The sequence below is a fragment of the Cervus elaphus genome, chromosome 20 (assembly GCF_910594005.1).
Source record: "Cervus elaphus chromosome 20, mCerEla1.1, whole genome shotgun sequence".
Taxonomy (NCBI): domain Eukaryota; kingdom Metazoa; phylum Chordata; class Mammalia; order Artiodactyla; family Cervidae; genus Cervus; species Cervus elaphus.
This window is the reverse complement of record NC_057834.1, coordinates 114,389,466-114,409,462: the sequence shown is the minus strand read 5'-3', so window position 1 is coordinate 114,409,462 and position 19,997 is coordinate 114,389,466. Positions and strand designations below refer to the sequence as shown.

General features: G+C 50.9%; 1 protein-coding gene across 3 annotated transcripts; it reads right to left on the bottom strand.

Annotated features, from left to right (window-relative positions):
* Positions 1-187: 187 nt before the first annotated feature.
* CC2D1B (coiled-coil and C2 domain containing 1B) lies at positions 188-18,566 on the bottom strand. 3 transcript variants are annotated; one of them, XM_043878352.1, is made up of 25 exons: positions 18,429-18,566; positions 16,779-16,865; positions 15,448-15,592; positions 14,294-14,397; positions 13,782-13,940; positions 13,216-13,341; positions 12,853-13,012; positions 12,457-12,638; positions 12,225-12,300; positions 12,017-12,127; positions 11,808-11,938; positions 11,528-11,600; positions 11,191-11,327; positions 10,669-10,783; positions 10,419-10,591; positions 9,910-10,035; positions 9,311-9,369; positions 9,107-9,223; positions 8,659-8,732; positions 8,464-8,522; positions 8,210-8,261; positions 7,646-7,745; positions 7,389-7,479; positions 6,141-6,270; positions 188-518 (listed from the first exon to the last, which is right to left on the bottom strand). In XM_043878352.1, the coding sequence occupies exons 2-24, from the start codon at positions 16,842-16,844 to the stop codon at positions 6,142-6,144; spliced, it is 2,565 nt and encodes an 854-aa protein (XP_043734287.1). In that variant the 5' UTR covers positions 16,845-16,865; positions 18,429-18,566; the 3' UTR covers positions 188-518; position 6,141. The 3 variants fall into 3 exon arrangements, with proteins under 3 accessions (XP_043734287.1, XP_043734288.1, XP_043734289.1); XM_043878353.1 differs by lacking the exon at positions 188-518 and adding an exon at positions 3,464-5,864; XM_043878354.1 differs by lacking the exon at positions 188-518 and adding an exon at positions 3,464-3,722.
* Positions 18,567-19,997: the final 1,431 nt, after the last annotated feature.

Here is a 19,997-nt window from a genome sequence, read left to right as displayed (position 1 = left end):
ATAGATTATACTCAAGACGTTTCTAGTTATAATATACACTAGAAGCATTTTATTTATTTTTGGCGTCACCACATGGCTTACAGGATCTTAAGTTTCCTGACCAGGAATTGAATCCTGTGGCTCTGGCAGTGCAAGTGCCAGGTCCTTCCTAACCACTGGACCACCAGGGAGCTCTCTACATTGAAGGTATTGTTAAAAATATTTTATTGAGAAATAATTTAAACTTCCAGGAAAGTGGCAAGTTAAAAAAACAAACTATGTATGCTTTACCCAGATTCACCGGTTATTTACAGATTAACTTGTTTGCTTTATCAGTGTTCCTTTCTCTCCTTTTCTCTCCGTAAAAAACTGAGGCATTGAGAAGTACATACATTGCACACATCAAAGTCCTTCACCCCTAAGTATGTTAATGCTTACTTCCTACAAATAAGGGTATCCTCTCACATCACCGCAGGACAGGCTCCACTTCAGTTTGACACTTTAACCCAGCGTCCTTCCCATCCAGTGAAGCTTCCAGCCTAGATCAGAACATGGTAAGTTTCTGTCATGACTCACCTTTATTTTTTATGTCATTGATATTTTTGCTGAATATAGGTTCTTCCAACTCATTTAACAGAAAATGCCCCATTTTTAACTTGGTTGGTATTTCCTCAGAATTAGATGAATTATGCATTCTTGGCCAGAATCCTACCCAAGTGATGTTGTGTCCTTCTTGGGACATCACATCATGGGTCACTTAGATGTATGTCCTTCTGCCCCTCATTGATGATAAATTTTTACCCAGTCAAGGTGTTGTCTGGTTTCTCCACTGGATATTTCCCCTCTTAGAACAAATAACTGGTTTGTGTAGACACTCTGTGATCATATGGAGATCTTACTCATTGAAACGTCCCCTTAGATTTAGCACTCTGATGTTTCTTGCCTGAGTTGATCTTTTACTATGATGGCTTCAAGATTTTTCAATTCCAGCACTTCCTGTTTATCAGTTGCACTTGATTTACCTATAAGCAAACACCCTTCTTTTTATACACACACACACACACACACACACACACATATATATGTAAGTTTAATGCTGGTAAAGAATCCTCCTGCAATGCAGGAGACCTGGGTTTGATCCCTGGGTTGGGAAGATCCCCTGGAGAGGGAAATGCTACCCACTCCAGTATTCTTGCGTGGAGAATTCCATGGACTATTCAGTCCATGGGGTTGCAAAGAGTCAGACATGACTGAGCGACTCTCACTTCACTTTCACTTTAATGCCCAACTTGTGGGTGTGGGTGGGTGTGTGTATATGGGTGGGTGTGTGTGTGTGTGTGGCTGGGGGAGTGCTGCACTACACAGTATGTGGGATCTTAGTTCCCCAACCAGGGATTGAAATCACATCTCCTACTTTGGAAGTACGGAGTCTTAACCCCTAGACTGCCAAGAAAGTTCCCAAAGCCCTTCTTTCTTATTTACTCATTTAATTAACTTTCATTCTGGACTTGGGATTACTCTTTGAATGGTTCTAATTCATTATTTAGGTGAGCTCCCACATCCTTGTCACATGCTCCTGTTTCTTAACACTTCCTTTTCTGGCCTAACAAGATGCCCCAGTGCCATCTTGTGCTTACCCTGCCCCAGCCTTGGAATCAGTTGGGTGTTTTTTTTAGTAGAAGTGGTATTAGAAGGCAAGACTCGGTTTTACCTGTGACATATGTGACGCATGCTGATCATTTTCTCCTTAATGAAAAATTTACTTTAGTCAGACCAAATAGATTTCACAACCCACGGTTTGAAAAACACTGCTCTAGGGCAGCTCACTTCCTTGTCACTGGCATTTTCTAAAACCCCAGGCCAAGGAGGAGGCTGGTCCCTCTGCAGTGAAAGGACAGTTCCAAAAATCCCCTAGAAGGTAGTGCAGGCCCAAGACAGTGAGAGGCTGCTCCCCGGCGGCTGGAGCTAGGCCTAGTACTTGGCATTACAGGCTGTGGAGCTCCCTTCAGGTTAGTAGCTGTTTTCTGAGGCCCAAAGGTGTCTGTTGTTTTTGTTTAGTCACTCAGGTCTGTCCAACTCTCGTGACCCCATGGACTATAGCCCACCAGACTCCTCTATCCATGGGATTCTCCAGGCCAGAATACTGGAGGAGTGCCATGCCCTCCTCCAGGGAATCTTCCTGATCCAGGGATTGAACTGCATTGGATTCTTTACTGCTGAGCCACTGGGGAAGCCCAAGGTTTATCCCTCTTCTGTTGGGCCGGAGGGGAAAATCCACATTCTACATCTGCTTCTTCATAGGCTTCACTGATCGTGGCTGCAGAGGGCTGGGATTGTAACCTTTCCCATAGACTGGGAGCTTCCAAAGGAAGAACGGGTGCCCACTGAACACCAGCTTGTGAGGACCAAGCCCTGGACTGTCACCCCCTACACCTGACAGGCACCGGATGCACTTGTTAACAGGGGTAGTAGGAACTTGGGGTCCAACATCCAGCTTGGTCTACACTGGAGCTTCTACAGGAGCTGGCTCTCTTGGTTCTGTCCTACAGGAGTTACCTTTCTTCCTTCTCAGCTGAACAGACCTTGCAGTTGTACACGTTTCTCACAGATCAGTGCAAACCTTTCTAAGAACAGACTCTGTCCTTGCAGAGTCGGGTCCATTCTCAACTGCATAAAATGTCCTTTATATTTAATGAAATCATCTTGTGGAATTGGACATAAGATAGCCAAGGCTAGTTTACTGTCTTCCCTTGTTTCACTTTTGTTTTTATATACTGTATGCTGTATAGAACTGGAAACATCATGTTTCTAAATAAATAAGGCAGATTCTTCTATAATGTAAACTCAGATTGAGATATAGAGATCCTATAATGAGGAATAGAACTGCCATTCTGGTATTACTACATTTTAAAAAAATTACCAAATTCTCACCAAATGCTAGGCAGTGTAGTTTCTCCAGTTTTTTTAAATCAACATGTATCTGAGCACCTACTGGACTCTTATTGGTCAGTTGCTCAGTCATGTCTGACTCTGCAACGCCATGAACTGCAGCATGCCAAGCTCCCCTGTCCTCCAGTATCTCCTGGAATTTGCTCAAATTCATGTCCATTGAGTCAGTGACACTGTTTAACTATCTGCTCCTGTCACCACCTTCTCCTCCTGCCCTCAATCTTTCCCAGCATCGGGGTCTTTTCCAATGAGTCGGCTCTTCGCATCAGGTGGCCAAAGTATTGGAGCTTCAGCTTCAGCATCAGTCCTTCCAGAAAATATTCAAAGTTCATTTCCTTTATGATTGACTGGTTTCTAGGGCTGTAGATATATTGAACTTTGCCCTGTTTAAGTTCCCATCTAGTGTCTTCCCTCACCTACACTGGTTCCTGAATGCTGGTAAGCCCAGAATTTCCAACTAAATTTTCTTCTATCATAACTAGTCACTTGCGGAATAATTTATGCATTTAATGCACTTCAGACAATAAGAAATCTGTTTCTATAAAAAGTCTGTGATAGTTGTTTGTTTTAATAATGCTGAAATAATTTTAGTAATGATGGTAACGGGACTTGGAGGACTATAATGTAGCCAGAAGGGAGAAGGAGCATAAGAGGAATGAGAATGTCCATTTTAGAGTTTGGGAAGCTGAGGCTAAGAGAAGGGAAGAATCCATCTGTGATGGAACTGAATCAGGTGCAAGCTTCCTTCTGCCAGTCTCAGCCCCAGAGTTTCATCTTCAAAGCAGCTGCCTTAACTTAAGGGATAAACGAGTGTTTAAAAACTGCCCACAAATATTTGGAAAACAAGCACTCAAAAACTGGGAAGCAACAATATAGGTTTTAGAATAGAACCGTGAGAAAGGAACGTAATAAAATGCAAACTAGTCTGCCCTTTAGTTGTGAGCAAGACTTCCTGATTCTAAGATAAATTCCTTCCATATTGTATTCAGAAGAAAGTATGTCCTATATAATTGAAAAGAAATTTTAAAATTTAAAAAGGATTTGGGCCATGGCTGGTTCCCAACTGCCCACAAGTCACTAATCTGCACTGCTGAAATGCTGTATTTGGATAAATCTTAGCACAAGATGAGGCTGGGCAGGCTCCTCCCATGCCAGTGACCCCTGCATGCCTGGGCTACAACAAAGGCCTTTTAAGAACCTTAGTTTCTAAGTCCAGTGGGCGGTTTTGCCTTACCTCTCTCAGCCTGGAGGTTCTGGTTTTCAAAAAGCAAAGGACAGTGAAGCAGAAGGAAATTGAACAGGTTATGATGAGAAATTGTTGAACCACAGAAAAAAACTTGCTATCCGATTTCTAGCAGAGGACTGAGTTTAGACATTCCTAGTACTGGTCGGAAACGTCAAGCCTTCTTAGCACTTACAAACCCTAAGGGAAGACTAGGTTGAGTCAGGAACCCTCTTCTGGTTCCCTCTCTGCTCTAGGCCACCTTATGAGGGCTGACAGCCCTCCTTTTCATTCTAGATGGCTGCTTGTATGACACACAGATACAACTGCATTTAAGTGTTAAGTCTCACATCTATGGAATTTTTAGTAAGTTAAGATTAGCCTTCTAGCTAGACTAGCTTTCTAGCTCTCAGAAGTTATCTGTTGTCCCTGTTGTTACACTATAAGCTCTGCTCTTAAGGGCAGGGAAGTGTGGTCCAGCTGCATCCCAGAAAAAGACGCACACACAAAAGCTCAATCCCAAACTTGTGTGTTTGCAGGACTACAATCATCAGTAAGTTGAATGTATCTGCTTCATGTAGAGCCTTAAAATATTATCTTCAGGAATGCTTTGTTAAACAATGTTTCAAAGAAAGGGGGGAAAAGATGGGGTGTTAAAGTTTATTTTTAAGAGATGTAGACTACTGCAGTTTTGAACATTAAGTCTACTGCAAATATTGATATAAATCCCTCCATGATCTCCATCTGTTCACAAAAATAAATCCAGAGAATTTCTTGGGAAGAAATTTAGGGATTTCCCTAGGTGATTAGATGAAGAGGCAAGGCTTCTCCTGCCCTGTCTCTGAAGAGGAAGCCATACCTGTTTCTGTCAATTAACAAATGTTACTGCCACTGTGGCTTTTAAAAAGTGATGGGGTGGGGGTGGTGGGGGGCAGTGACAGGGAGCAGGGCTTTTGTTTAAGACTTTGATGGTTATTTTGTGAGAACGTAAATCCCCTACAATGAATTAGACCTAGTTTCTTAAATAAAACCAGTTACATTCTACATATTTATATAAATTTTTTTTTCTTTCTTCCTCAGTTAACAGTCTCAGTCTCAGGTACATGGACCTAACTCAAGATAACCTGCTCTCACTTCCCACCACACAGTCCTGAACAAAATCCCACTGAGAGCATTGGGAAGCAGGGAGGCTACGGCAGCAGCTGTCGGGAGGCAAGGCACAGGCGGGGCTGGGGTCAACTGAGTTGGGGGGACAGGCGGCTGCCGACCAACTGGAGTCACAGAACCCTGCCCCGCCCTATGGGGAAGGGGGTCCGGATCACACTCGCGCTTTCCCATCCCTTACAGTTTTATCTTTTAAAGGCACGTCTAGAAATGGTGCAAATGGGGGCTGGGGCAGGTTGCAAACAGTTGATTCACAGGGGTTAAGGGGTTGGTTACAAGGCTCCATGGCAGAGCGGTGAGGCTGTCCTTGCCCTGCCCGGACAGAGAGGGAGGGGAAAATCCTGGAATCCAGCCTGCTTTGGTGGAGGCCTGGGGAGAGGCCAGCAACGGGAAAGACCAGAGCCGTGGTCAGTAATGCACGTGCTTAACAGGTCTTTGGTACTTGTTTAGCAGTATCTCCTTTATGTACAAAGACTTCTGTAGCCAGCGAAGCCCAGGGGGAAAAGCTGGAGAAGAGTCTCCAGCCTGACTCCACTCCAGCGTTGACCCTCTGTTGCAAACGGGCACAGAGCACAGAAGTCTAAACTGCATGAATGTCCAAGTAGGTTTCAGGAAGGGTTCCCTGACAACAACCTGGGAGAGTTAGCTTCCTTCCCCAGTTCTACTGAATATCGTGAACCAACCTGAGCCCAACCCAACAGTTTTGCCTCTTGGTCTTCCTCACAGATGAGAAATTCCTCGGTTTTCTCCTTAGATATGAGTTGAGTACCGGAAGGGTTCCCATGGGGCCCAGGCAGACGTTCCAAGGGCCCAGAGAGCTGCCCACCTCACAGGCCCCTGGGCTCCAGGACCAGCCAGTTCTCGGTGACCATCTGCACGTCTTGGCCACTCAGAGGCTCCCGCAGCCTCACCTTCACCTCCAGCTTGCCCCCAGTGGGCTTCCTCCCATCCAGGACCTGTGAGGACCGCGGAGAGGGAGATGGTAACTGAGAGGTGGGGCGGGGACCGGCAGCTCCCTGTGCTCACAAGGTGAGAGAGAAGCTAAAGTATCCTGCATGTCAACAGAAGAGTCTCCATTTCTGGACAACCCCAACCTCCTGCTGTTTGGGTTCGGTGGTTTTAGGTACGTCTCAGAAGATACATCAATCCAAATAAGGGCCAGTGCTCTGAAGTGGGGGTGAGAAGCCTAGAGCTGTGCTGACTCAGTTTGCCCCACGGTCCCCATGGTAACTCCTAGAAGAAATGCTCTGGCTTTAAGGCACAGCCTGAAAACCACTGAGCCCAAACCCTCCGTTCACAGATGGCATGAGGGACACAGTCACACGGTTCACTGTGCAACAAGGTCAGGATATGCCCGCCTTTTCGCCCACCGTGTGCTTCCTCCTGTGCGGGAGACGAGGCAGCTGGAGTACAAAGCAGTGCTACAGGCTCTGAAGTCTGACCCACCTCACTGGGGCTGACACAAAGCAGGCCCCACTTAAGAACAACTCTCCCAAGCAGGCAGAGGCAATGTAGCAGGAAAAGCCTCCGTCTGTGAAGGCACCAGCCGAGGTCTGGGCCCAGCTCTGCCAGAGCCCCTTCTCTGTTGATCTCAGTTGCTATCGTCAGGGGCACATCCCTGTGAAATTCAGTGAGTTCAGGGAAGCTTAAGGAGTTGTCTGGGGGTGATTCCTAAGCAGACTAGCTGCATTCTGGTAGGTCCCTCCTTGGAACTACCTTATCAACTTTATGTCCAGAGTTTGTTCTACTTCATCGTGTTGCCACAACTGCCTCAACAAAAGCCTGCTCCCAGATACCTAGGAATTCATGGGTGCCACATGGACAGCCATGATCAGGCCCCTCAAGGGAACATGAACAGCTCAGAGTGTTGTGGAAAGAGTATAGCTACTTCCTTTCTGACAGAATGAAATTTTCTCAGACCCTCTGTATTTCATCATTTGTGAAATGGGAATAGCACATACTCTACAGCACACTTATGGATATTTTTAAATTAACAAGCACCAAAAACCCTACAACAGGGATTCAGTGAATGTTGGCCCTTTTCTGGCCACGTCCTCCAGTTTTCCCACCTTACCTCCACAATCTCTCTGATCTCACACTCATTCTCCAGCCGCTCCAGTTTCAGGTGGGCTGTGCCAACCAGCTTGTCACTTCTGAAGAAGGATCTGGAAAGCCAAGAGTCAGCAGAGGACTGGACTGGGCAAGGACAGCAGAAATGAGCTGGCTAAAACCAGCACAAGAAAACTGAATAGTGGCAGGGGCAGGGGCAGCAACAGAAGCCAATCCTTCCTCCCAGCCCACCTTGGCAGTGTTTGACCGATGGGCCCTCACCCTTTGTGGAAGATTTCAAACTTGATTCCTTTGTTTTGAATCACTCTCCTGAAGCCCCGGTGGTTTCGGTTGATAGTTAGTTTGAAGAGTTGATCAAATTCTGCAAGAGGGGGAGAAGGAGGGACTTGGCTTGCAGGGATCTCCTGACCAAGTGGAAACTGGCCCACTTGCCTCCCCACCCTGTCTTTCTGCCTGCAATTCAGAGTTACTGCCACCAGAGGGAGGCAGAGCATCCAAATCCTGGCTTTGAAGTTCACCTGGACAGTTCTTGTTAGATGCAGATCGTATCAAAATGGGAATGGCCTGGAATGTGGAGTCAGGATTCCTGGATTCAAGTCCCATTTCCACCACCTCTGCTTTAAGGCCCTATGCAAATCCCTTTTCCTCTCTGAGCTTCAGCTTCCCCAACTACATTCAAGACGTAGTAGTCATACCTGCCTTTATCTCCCAAGGTAAGCAGGCCAAGTAAGATAATAGATCTGAAAGTACTCTGGAAACACAAGTGCTGCACACATGTATCAGAGGGGGAGGGGAGAAGGAAGCAGCCCGCATGTAGGTCCTCACCTGGAGAGTTTGTGTTTTTCACCACAGCTGTTTTGTTTTTTTGAGCCTGGTCCTAAAGCAGTGAGAAGAGAGAAGTCAGGACAGCTTGAAAAAAAAAAAAAAAACAGATACAGGCCCAGGAGCTCTGGTCTACATCAGTGCTGAGGGAAGGGACCCCGAGAGGGAATGAGACCGAGGGATGGGGAGAAAAAGAGCACAGGGCCTTGGAAGGGGAGATGGAGTTCACAGGACCCTCCTGCTTATTGGAACCTCACCGAATTAGGGTAGTGGAACTCAAACCGCACAAAAGCATCCAAGTCGTCAGGGGTCACCCCTAGGAAGGAGGAAGACGAGTCAGGGTCACAGGGAGTAGCCAGGAGCCCCAGCACTTGACACAGAGGGAGAGCTACTGCCTCCTCCTGGCCAGGGCTGGAGCATCTGGACAAGAGTAGGGGTGGCCCCAGGGCTACCTGGAGGGGCTGGGAGGTTCATTCCCCGGACAACAATCAGATGCATTTCTGTGCTGTTGAGTTCTGCAAAGATCCTAGAGCCAGGAAGCAAGGAAAGCAAAGTGAAGGAGAGCAGTGGGAAAAGGTTCCCTTTTCCAATGCCTGCCTATCCAGCTGGGTGGCGGCCAAGAGGAGAGTGGGCCCAGGGAGGCAAAACTTGCCTGAGCAGCAGAGCTGGAGTGAAGGCCTCTCGGTCTGTGACTCTAGTACAGGGCGCCTGCCCCAGCGACCACACAGCTCCAAGCCCCTCTTCACAAGCAGGCACCACATCTTGCCCCTCTCCAGCCCCAGGGCCTATGTCAGGGCCAAGCCCGAGCAGCCTCACTCAAGGGACCTAAGTCTCCACCCCTGGCTCCCAGCCTCTTGCCCAGTCCTGCATGGAGCCACGGTCTCCCTTAGGCTTTGGCACCTCACAGTCTGGAATGTTTTCAACTCAAAGTGGTGGCTAGGAGGGTCAAGGCCTTGAGCCTGGGCCAGCTGCAGGATTTCAAGCTGCTTCTTGCGGTCTTGAGCAAGCTTCTCAAACCTGACAGGAAAAGGTGTGCACATCAGTGCGGCAGTGCTCACTTCCTGCTCCCCACCCCACAAGCTGTAGCCCCAGCCCTGCACTCACCGGGTGGTCTCAGCCACATTGCCCTGGTGCATGAACTGCTTGGAGAACAGCAGACACTTCTGAAAATGGGGTTCAGAGTGACTCCGTGGTCCAGGATAGGACCCAGCTAAGCTGGCCTTCAAGGCCTGACTTCTGAAAGCGCCAACCTTCTGTAGCCTCACCCCTCTCCTTCTCCAACATAATAACCCAAGGTCACTGTTTCCAAGTCCCACTGAACTAAGTGTTTGCTGTTTCCTCTACTGGGGATAGCCATTCCCCCAGATTCCCTTAGCAAATTCCTTTTCTTCCTCATCACTTTAGCAACCAGACTTGTAGGCAGCCATTCAGGTAGACACACCATCAGATAGACATACATACACTCCTCAAACACTTCTTTCTCCCATCTTCAAGGTAATTCCCCCTGCACTCTGTTGTTTGAACTTCATAGCCCTGCAAGAGGGGTATTAATCATCCTATTTTACAGATAAGGAAAATGTGGTTTAGAGAAGAGAAATTCCTTACCCAAGATCTCATAGCCAGTAAGCTGAAGAGCTAGAATCTGAACCCTATCTTGCCTTTTGCCAAGGGGAGGCTATGGACACTGGAAGGGGAGGACTGACCTCATGTTGCTCCAGAAGCATTTTCTGTAGCTGGGCATACACCTCCTCAGCCTTCTGAGAGAGTCGCAGGTCCTCATGGTGGATCAGGATGAAGTCACCCTCCTCATCCGTTAAGGGTGAAGGTACCTGTCCAGGTCACAAGGCCCCTCAGGGGCCCTCAAGAGTCAAATTATTCCTCTACTGAGCCAAACAGACCAGAAATCTACGCTAAATGTTTCTCCAGCTTCCAGTAACCTCAATGATGGGAACTCACTGCCTGCCATCCTGTCCCAGTGCAATGCTCTGTCACTGGCCTTGCCCGGCCTGGTCACCTCTCACCACAGGCAGGCCCCCGGGCTCTCTTGGGGTCATGGGACAGGGAGACACATAAGCAAAAGAGTTCTCAGCTGTCACCGCATCCTATTCAAGTCCCACCTCCTCCAAGCAACCTTGTTCACGGTCCTGCTCATCAGGACTGCCACCCACCTCTCTGCCGGAGAAGTCCTGCTGCTTAACCAGGCAACACTCACCTTGGAGAGGTCCACGGGGCGGCCAGCTCGCACCTGGGTGATCTGAGCCTCGAGGGATTTGGCCACCCGCAGATGGGCTTTGGCCTGCTCCAGGTCCCGGCCACGCTTGGCCTGCAGGGCTGCCCGCTGGTACTGCAGTTTCCGTGCCTCCAGCAGGGTCAGCTGCTCTCGTGCTGGAGGGGGGGACACAGGTGAAGCCATGCCACCTCTCACCACAGCCTCCCCTCCATCCCTCTTCTCTGCAGCTCACCAGATGGACTCAGCACCTCCTTAGAACTCGAGGCCTTGGGCTCAGGCAGGGGCCGTGATGAAGGGACAGGCTGTGCTGGCTTCTTGGCCGCTGGGGCCTGGGCTGGGGGTTCATCCTGCAGGCGCCCAGGAGGCTGTCACAGGGGTTCTGTCTCCCACCCTGGCCTGGACTCTCTTCATAACACTGTACTCTCACTGTGTGACCTGAGAGGAATGGCTTTCCCTCATGGACCCTAGAGAATCTCAGAACCAGAAGTCTCAAAAGTTCTCTGCGCTAACCTCCCAACGTGAGAGAGTAGGGGGAAGGGGATCGAACTGGGCTCTGAAGTCAGAAAGACCCTGGTCTGAATCCAGCTCTGTTAATTCCTAGCTGGGTGCCCTAGCCCAAGTTTTTTTCTCTATAAAATAAAAGCAAAAATATCTACCTTGCTGAGCTTGTTAATATGGACACCAATGGCTGGGTTTACCCCTTATCAGCTATTTCCCCCCACCAGTCCCTGGAGTCTTGGGCCCTCAGCCAAACCTTGTCCTCATCCTCCTCTTCCTCTACTGGGGCTGTATCCTCTGAGGAGGCCAGTTTCTGGGCAGTTGCTAAAGTAGCTGTCATCATATCCTCCTCAGTAGCCACGGTGGGCTCCAGGCCAGGTATAGGGGGGAATCCTGCAGGAGAGAGACACTGGGAGAGGGTTCAGGGAGCCTTGAGGATGCATCAGGCTGCTGTGGGTCCTGTTGGGGTCTTCTTGGGCATGGCTGGGATGGGTGGTTCCCCCAGGGTGGAGGCTGATGTGTGAGAAATCATTTCTCCCTCCCCTCCATCCTGCTCAGAGACCTCATGAGCCCCCAGGCCAAACCCCACTCACCTGGAGGAACAGGCAACTCGGCAAAGTCAACCTTCCGTCCTGCCTGGTGGGCCCGAATGGCATCTTGATATTGCTGCAAGAGGAGGGGGAGGGACCTATGGTGGGCAGCGGTCACAGGCTCCACTTAGGCAGAGGCAGAAAGAGGAAGATGAAGACAGCAGCCCCAGGAGGAAGGAGAGCCCCTGAGACAGCAAGAGCTCCAGAGACACAGACAAGATAAAGACTCAAAGACCAGGGAGCAGACGGACAGAGCTGGTCCAGGAGGGAGGCTGTAGCCCACCTTGGCAATGCGCTCGTGCATCCGGGCCTTGCGCTCATCCCCACTGCCCCGAGCGTGGGTGCCTGCCTCGCGGTACTTGTTCAGCCTCTGCTGCAGGGCATCCAGCACTGTCTGTGGCTCAGCGAGGGCCACTTGAAAGGAGAAAGGAGACAGCATCAGCTCTGCCTGCCTCCCCGCAGGTCCCCACTCCACAGTGTCCCCAGTCCTACCCGGGGCTGCTGGGATGTCAGAGGCCATCACTGGGTGCATTCGCTCCACTGCCGGGGATGTATCTGAGGGTGCTGTGGGGGCCTGGGAAGCCTGTGGAAGGGGCTTCAGGTCTGGGGAATCCAGAGCAGAGGTATAGGTATGGGTAGGGGTGCTTGGCCAGCCCTGGCCCTAGCCTGAGCAGGCTCCCCCCACCACCCCGATACTGACCCTCTGGTGCCGGGGGCATGGCACTCAGGTCCACAGGCTGCCCCTTCTCCAGGGCCTCCAGGACAGCACCAAATCTCTGCAGTAGGAACAAGGCGGGAACATAAGCCAGGGAACCCCAAGGATCTGGGCTGAAAACCCCCCACAGACCAGTCTCACTGAAGCTTGGCCAGGTCACTGCTCACATCTGTGAAATGAGGGGCTGGACACAGGGCCTCTGAAGCAGATGCCATACCTTCCCAACCCTCATGAGCTCTCGGGCGCGGTCTAGGTCTCCAGCCCGCTTGGCATTCAGAGCAGCCACTTTGTACTCTCTCTGTCGGGCCAACAGCAGGGCCCGTGGGTCTGGGTCTGAGTCGGGTGGGGCAGAAATACCAGGGCTGCCCAAGAGGCTTGTCTCAGGCTGGGAGGGGTTGCCTATGGAGAAACAAGAGAAAGTATCAAGGTCAAAGAAGGTTTCCAGTGCCTCCAGGTCTGGCTAGCCTGAGAACATCTTAGGGAAGTTGTGACTGACACAGCCACATGTCACTGACACGGTCACTGACATGGCCACGGACAATGGCAGGATGGGGAGGCAGGCCCCAGGCCCTGACCTTGGGAACTAGGACGGGATCTGACTGTCTCCAGATACCTGGCTCCACAGAGAGGGCAGCTGGAGGTTCTGCTTCAGGGCTCCTATCGGTTGCTTCCTGGGGGGCCAAGGGCCTCCTGCCCAAGGCCACTGGAGGCGGGATCTCATCCTCACTGATCTTCCTGCCTTTCTTCACAGCAGCCAGCTGGGACTCCAGTGTCTGAGAGGGAAAAGAACCAGAAACCTAGCTAGCCACCACGGACTGCAGCCTGCCCAAAGACAGGCCAGGGGTCCTTCACCTCCACATTCTGGTGGGGAGGCTTCCCCTCTGCTGGACCAAGCTCCTCTGGTGCTTCACCCTCTGCCTTCACTGCCCTCAGCCTCACTCCTCCCAGCCCTGGTGCCCAGCCAAGCCCAACGCACCTTCAGGCCACGCTCACAGCGCCTGGCTTTGGCCGCTTCGCCTGCCTCCTTAGCACTGGCTGCAGCCTCCCGGTAGTTGCGGATCCGATCCTCTAGCAGGGCCTGCAGCCCTGGGGGCCCTCCAGCCTGTGGATACTTCAGTTCAGGGCCTGGCCACTCCAGGGCTACCTAGGCCCCTGCCACTCCCTCCTTGCAAGGAAGCTGCCCCAGAACACGAAGCTCCTGGATTCAAGGAGAAGGAGGGTCTAAAAGCCTCAAGGTGGGAGACAAAGACTCAATGGAGAGGCCAGAGGCCATGTCAGAGGCAAACACAGAGGCCCAGACAATCTGTGGAGGCCGGGAAATGGCTGTGGGGGGCGGTATGGGAGAACAGAGAGGCCTTTGAGGCCGGCAGCCAACAAGGAGTTTCTCGTGCTCAGTCTCGGCTTGGGCAGCTGCTGGAGGAGGGCCCTGGAAAGGGTCATTACTGCAGCATTCCCAGACAAGCTGTGCTCCACGAGTGTCCTACACGGGCATGCAGGCACGAAGGACACAGCCAAAGGCACACTGGAGACTCCAGAACCTACCTGAGCTGCTGGGACTGGGGCTGTCAAGAGAGCTGCCTGCACCGGAGGTTCAATGTTTTCCTGTTCCTTCTCTTCCTCAGGGCCACCCAGGCTGGCTGTCTCATCACCATCCAGGGCCCCAGCCTCCTCATCTGTACCCAGGACCTCCTGCAGCTCTGTCTGGGGAGACACAGGTCCCAAGAGTTTGGAGCCTCATGATCATACCCACGACAGGACCTGAGAATAAAGGACACTCTCCTCCAGCCATATTTCCCAGCGTCACTCACTGTGCCTGAAAGTCCCCTTTACCAGAACATTCCTACACCCTTCCAATCTGATCAGGGACAGCCCCCAAAACAGTGAAGCCTCCGTATCTGAGAATCCCCAAGTACAGAGCTCAGATGTCAGGAGACGTCTCACACCGTACAGACAGGACAAGGGCCCAGGAAAGGACATCAGCACACAGAGGGACAAACCCAGGCCTCCTCCACAGCTTGATCACAGAGCCCCCGCCACCAGCCTGGCAGACGCACCAGCAAGTCTGCATCCTCCTCCAGCCCTTCCTCCTCTTCCTCTTCTTCCACATCCCGCATGCAGTCCGCCGCCAACTTTTCAATGTGGGCCATAGGCAGAGGGGCTGGGAGAAGGGGGTCACAGAGGGTCAGAGCAACACGGAAAATGTTTCCAAGGAGTAGAGGATGGTCTTCAATCCACTGCACTGGCAGATACACCCAGGCAGCTTCCTTCCATAGTCAGAGTCCCACCTCTGCAGGGACACTTTTCTAGGCCCTCCAACAAGCATCAGGCTACTGCCTTCTCAGCCCTTTTACTGTGGCAGTTATTCACAGACATTGCCATCCGTTCCCCCTAACCACACCTTTCATAAATAAAGATTTTTAACTTGTGAGCTTCCCAATGATTCCACAAAATAGGTAATACTGGGAATTCCCTGGCAGTCCAGTGCTTAGAACTCTGTACTTTCACGTCTGAGGAACCAGCCAGGGAACTAAGATCAGATAAGCCACACAGCACAGGTACCATTCCCCCCGCCCCAAAGGTAATATTATCCCCATTTTACATATGAGTAAACTGAGAACTTTATTAATTTCCCTAACATGGCAATCTTGGTAAACAGCAGAGCCAAGATTCAAACCCAGGCTCATCAAACCCAAAGCAGGTTTGCACTGAGAAAGAAGTGATGGCCATGGTTCTCCCAGACCAGTCAGTCCCTTCAGGGTCCTCTCCTTGTCCTCAGCTCAGGGACATGTGGGATGGGAGATGGTTTTCTCTGAGGGTTCCTGGCTCTCTCTGACCTCACCCAACAGGCTTCAGGTCTCTGTCCTCTTCAGGCTGGGGAGCAAGATACCACTTATTCGTTCATTTGATACAATTTCTGTGCACTCATTGTGTGACCGATTCAGTCTGTGCTGAGTCCCTAGCCTATACCAGGCCCAGAGACTCAGACTGTCCAAAGGGAGAGGGTGCAACCCAGGAAGGAGTGAGCTCCCCCCACACAACACACAGTAAGTGAGCAGAGCAAGATGGCCTCTCGGTGGGGATGCTGCAGATGGGACATGAATACAGAGGGACCAGGTGATCTGGCTGGCTCCCCGCAGCTGTGAGGAAAGGCCCCTCCAACCACCTGCCTGAGCCCACCTGGTCCCCGCACCAAGTGTGGCAAACTCACCCTGCCCCTTGGGTGCCGGTTTCCTGCCTGTGGTCCCTGCTTCCCCAGTGAGAGCCAGCAACTCAGCCTCCAGGTCCCCCTCGTCTTCAGTCTCCTCCACCCCCAGCAGCATGTCCTCAGGGCTGAACTCCACAAAGAGCCCGAGCTGAGAGCAGAGAAGGTTTCTTAAGAACCATACAATGAGGAGAGGGTGGAGCCCAGACCCAGAGTCAATCCCCAGGAGCTAAGCGGCTCCCTGTGGGGCCTGATGTGCAGAAAGCGAAACTAAGGCCTGAACATTACTCCTTGGGACACTTAACTCCCTGGTGACTCTACAAAGAACTCAGTAAGATCACACTGCCATTACTATTACTAACAATAACAGCACCAGCTGCCAGGCAGGGTCCCTGGCAGCCTATGTGACTATCTTAGTTTTCAAAATCCTAAGGTAGATCCTATTTCCTTTTAAATTGTGGTAAAGCACACGTAACATGAAAATTACCATCTTAACCATTTTTAAGTGTAGAGTTCAGTGGCATTAAATACATTCACACTGTTGCATAACTATTATCACCATCTTGCAAAACTGAAACTCTACACCTATTAAACAATTCCCCATTTCCCCTCCGCCCACCCCAAGGGTAACCACTGCTCTACTCTCTGTCTTTATGAGTTTGACTACACTACCTAAAGTGGGTCCTATTTTTATCTCCATGTTCAGATGAAACTGAGACAGCCCTGAGAGTGTGGCAGGGCTAGAATTTAAAATAAGGTCTTAAGGGACTTCCCCGGCAGTTCAATGATTAAGACTCCATGCTTCTACTTCAAGGGGAGTAGGTGTGATCTCTGGTCAGGAAACTATAATAAGCTCTCACATGCCACAAGTTGCAGCCAAAAATTTAAAAAAAAAAATAAATGAGGTCTTGTGACTTGAGTCTATGCCCTTTATCCTACCACCTCCCTTACCTGCCTCTTTTAAGACAGTAACAATACGCTAAGAAGTCTCAAATTTGGGCCGAAAAGAAATAAAGGGAGAAAGTGAGCACGCAGATCCAATCAGAACACCCTAAATTTTGGTGGTTCCTGAACTCTCTGGATCGTTCACATGGAGGTGGCCATTGCAGGAGGAAGCCTGGGTTGAAAACAAGAGAGTTCAAGCCTTAGCTTCCACATGTGTGTGCCAGGGGGTGGTCCAGAGGGTCTCCATGGGTTCTGCCAGCTCCAGGAGGCATGGCTCAAAGTCGCTAGACTTAACAAGGAAACCACACAGGTGACCCAGTTTGCCCAAGTTGTCAGAGACCCTTACCCTCAGACTGACTCAGAAGTGAAGGTGAAGAAGGCTATATCCATACCTGCTTGGCAGCTGCCACACCCTGGCCACTGGCCGGAGGGCCCTTCCGAGGTCTTGGCCCTGGCATCTTGACAGCCTGGATACCTGTCTAGTGGGGAGTGGAAGAAACTCAGATGAGAGCAGCTTACAAGCCCCGCCCCCAACAGGTGTGGTTAGTAAACTCCCAACTCAGAGAAAGAAGGCAAGGCTTAATATGCTTAACATCCAAGGCTGAAATACCTAAGCTGGAAGTAGAGCACTGAAGCAAGCAACACAGAAGATGGAAGGGAGGGGACCACCTATTAATACCATTAAGAGGGGAGAGTGGACACAATAAAAAAGTCACTGAACTGACTTAACCTGGATTAAACCCAAGAGGTTGAGTGATGAGTGGCCTAAGAAGGCAGATCAGGGAAGTTAACTCCAGGTTCAGGGAGGGTGTAAGGCTTGGCAGGATTCAGAAAGGCTCTAAAACAGTGCTGTTAAGCATGGCTGCGCTATGTGGCTACTGACGTTTAAATTTAATCCAGTTAAAGCTTCTGTCCTTCAGTTAGTGGCTACCATGGGCCAGCACAAATAATGAACATTTTCATCACTGCAGCGAGTTCTATTGGACAGTTCTGCTCTAGAGAAATCTGACTCGGTATTCTGATTCTCTCGGAGATCTCACAACCATTTCCTGGACCTACTATGTATCAGACCTTGTGCTAGGCACCGGAGGGCAGGAGTGGATGTGACATGCCCTCAGCTCTCAAAGAACAGTCACAAGGTGGGGAGCCCCTCACCACTGGACAAAACCCAAACAGGGATGTGCCAGGCGCCACGGCTGCCCAGGGCCGGCCCTTATCCAGCAGAGAGAGAAAAGGCTTCTTGGAGAAGGTGATGCCTGTGCTGAGTCACGAACATGTTGAGGGGGAGGGAGGGGAATAGGATTCCAAACATAGGGAACAACCTGATAATGGTTCTGAGGTGACAACAGCTTGACTTGCACAGGGCAACTAAGCTGGGATTAGTGCGGCATACAGTGTGAGACAAGCGAAACTGAAAATGTTAGCAAGGGGCAAATGAGGAAAACTCTGAAGCCTAAAGTAGTTTGGGCACGGTTCTGAAGGCAAAGGACGTGAGGGGATGAGGTCGGCGATTCAGAAACATGCCCCCTGTCTGCAGAAAGGACGGACGGAAGGAGGGAGAACACAGGCTGGACACCGAGCATCGTGAATCGGTCCCGGCGAAAAGGGGAGAGGCTGAGGGACCGTGAGGGCGGTGTTGAGGAGGGAGAGAAGTGGACCTAATCCAGAGTTAGGGGGTACAACCAGCAGGACTCCGAGATTAACTGGCTGTGCGCGCACGGGAGGAGGCGCTCAGAGTGACTGACTCCAAGGCGTCAGATTTCAGTGACTTGGGTGTACGGCGGGTGGTCAACTGAGCGGGGGACATGAAGTGAGTGGGTCGGCGAGACCCGCCAAGTCTGCGGCTCCGGGGGCGCCCGTCTGGGTGCTGGACCCAGACGCAGGCTCTGGAGAGAGGAGGACAGGGAGTGCGCAGGCGAGGCGAAGCCGGGGACCCCACTCCCGCGGCAGGACGCGCCGCCCTGCCCAGCCCTGCCCGGCCGCCTCCATCTCCCCCGCCGTCCCCTCCTCTTCCCTCGCCAGAGAGCGGGTTCGCGGCATACCTCGCGGCGGATCCGAAACCGACCCGGGCCTTCTCCCGCCCGGTGCCGCCCAGGCCTCCCGCGGCCCCCGGGCCGCCGAGGCAGCCGTGACAGGAAGCGCCCCCGCGGGAGACGCCTCGCGCTCTAACACGTGACTCCACGGCCGGTGCGGCGCGGATCACGCATGCGCAACGCGAAGCGGGCGTGGCGCTCCAACAGGTGACTCCAAGGGTGGAGTTCTCAGCGCGCAGGCGCCTTCGGGCAGGTAACGCGAAGTTATCTGGGCGGGTCTTTGGGCCGTTCCAGGTTGTTCCGCATCTGGAGCAAATGCAGCAGCCTCGCTGTCGGTACTAGCCTATTTACAGGTTTCCCGCCAACCTTCCTCCCTCACTCCCCTTCCCGAGGTTGCCTGGGTGCACGCTCACCTATCTAGCTTCAAGTCCTCGTCCCGCCCCTATCGGCGTGGAGGGGAACGTGGTGCGGCCGCCGCCCTATAGGAGTGATTTCTCTGCCTTACCATCTCTTTCAGTGTCTTTTATAATTTGAGTCTCTAGGGAAAGGGGCTCACAGATTCCTCTTAATCTTGCAGTTACCTTTTCTAATAAAAAAGTTACCTTTTCTAATCAGAAGGCGGGTTTAATCCTTAAGATATGAGAGGCAGTACTCATTGCATCTCTTTATAAAGTCACTTCAGTTTAACACCAAGTTCTTCCTCTCCTACCCTGCAAGTGTAAGGGGGTAGTGTAAGGGGGGATCGGGGGAGAGAAGCTACCTCCTGGAACCTTGCGAATCGTTTCCTCCTGCCTGTCTCCTAAACTTCTGAATTACCTCCCAGTTTCCTTGGACAAAGAGCTTTTCCACCTCCTTTTTGGTGATTTCTCCGAGGAAGAGACTGTCTTTACTATTTTATATTTTTTAAAACTCAGCTTAAAAAAAAAAAAACTCAGCTTTTCTTCTTGGCATACCGTTTGGCATGCAGGATCTTAGTTCCTTGATCAGGGAGGGATCCATCCAATACCGCTGCAGTGGAAGTGGAGTCTTAAGCACTGAACCATCAGGGAATTCCCCATCTTTATTGTTTTAAAAAGGGAATTTCAGGGAATCCCCTGGCGGCTCAGAGGTTAAGACTCCGGGCTCTCACTGAAGAGGGCCCAGGTTTGGTGCGGCAACCAAGATCCCACAAGCCACACGGGGTAGCCAAGAAAAAAAGTGTTAGAAGTAAATAAAGTGGAAATTTCACTCATTTCTTTTCATTAAATTTGAATGATAAATAGTTAAGACATTCAAAAATGTACAATATGTAACATTCGCTAGAATGCAAGCTACTTAAAGGCAGAAGTTTTTGTGCTTTAAGTTATCTAGGGCAGTGCATGGTACATAGTAGGCACTCAACGGTTTCTATTTCTTGTGTGAGTTAAATACATGGGCACTTACCTCAAGTTTGAGAAATATAGTTGAAGCCATCTGTCCACCTCTCATGTTGCAACCCTTTCCCAAAGAGATATCCACTCTCCTGATTTTGGTATTCCTGAGCATTACTATTGCTAGTAGACATATTGTACTATGTATGTGCACATCCTTAAACAGCCA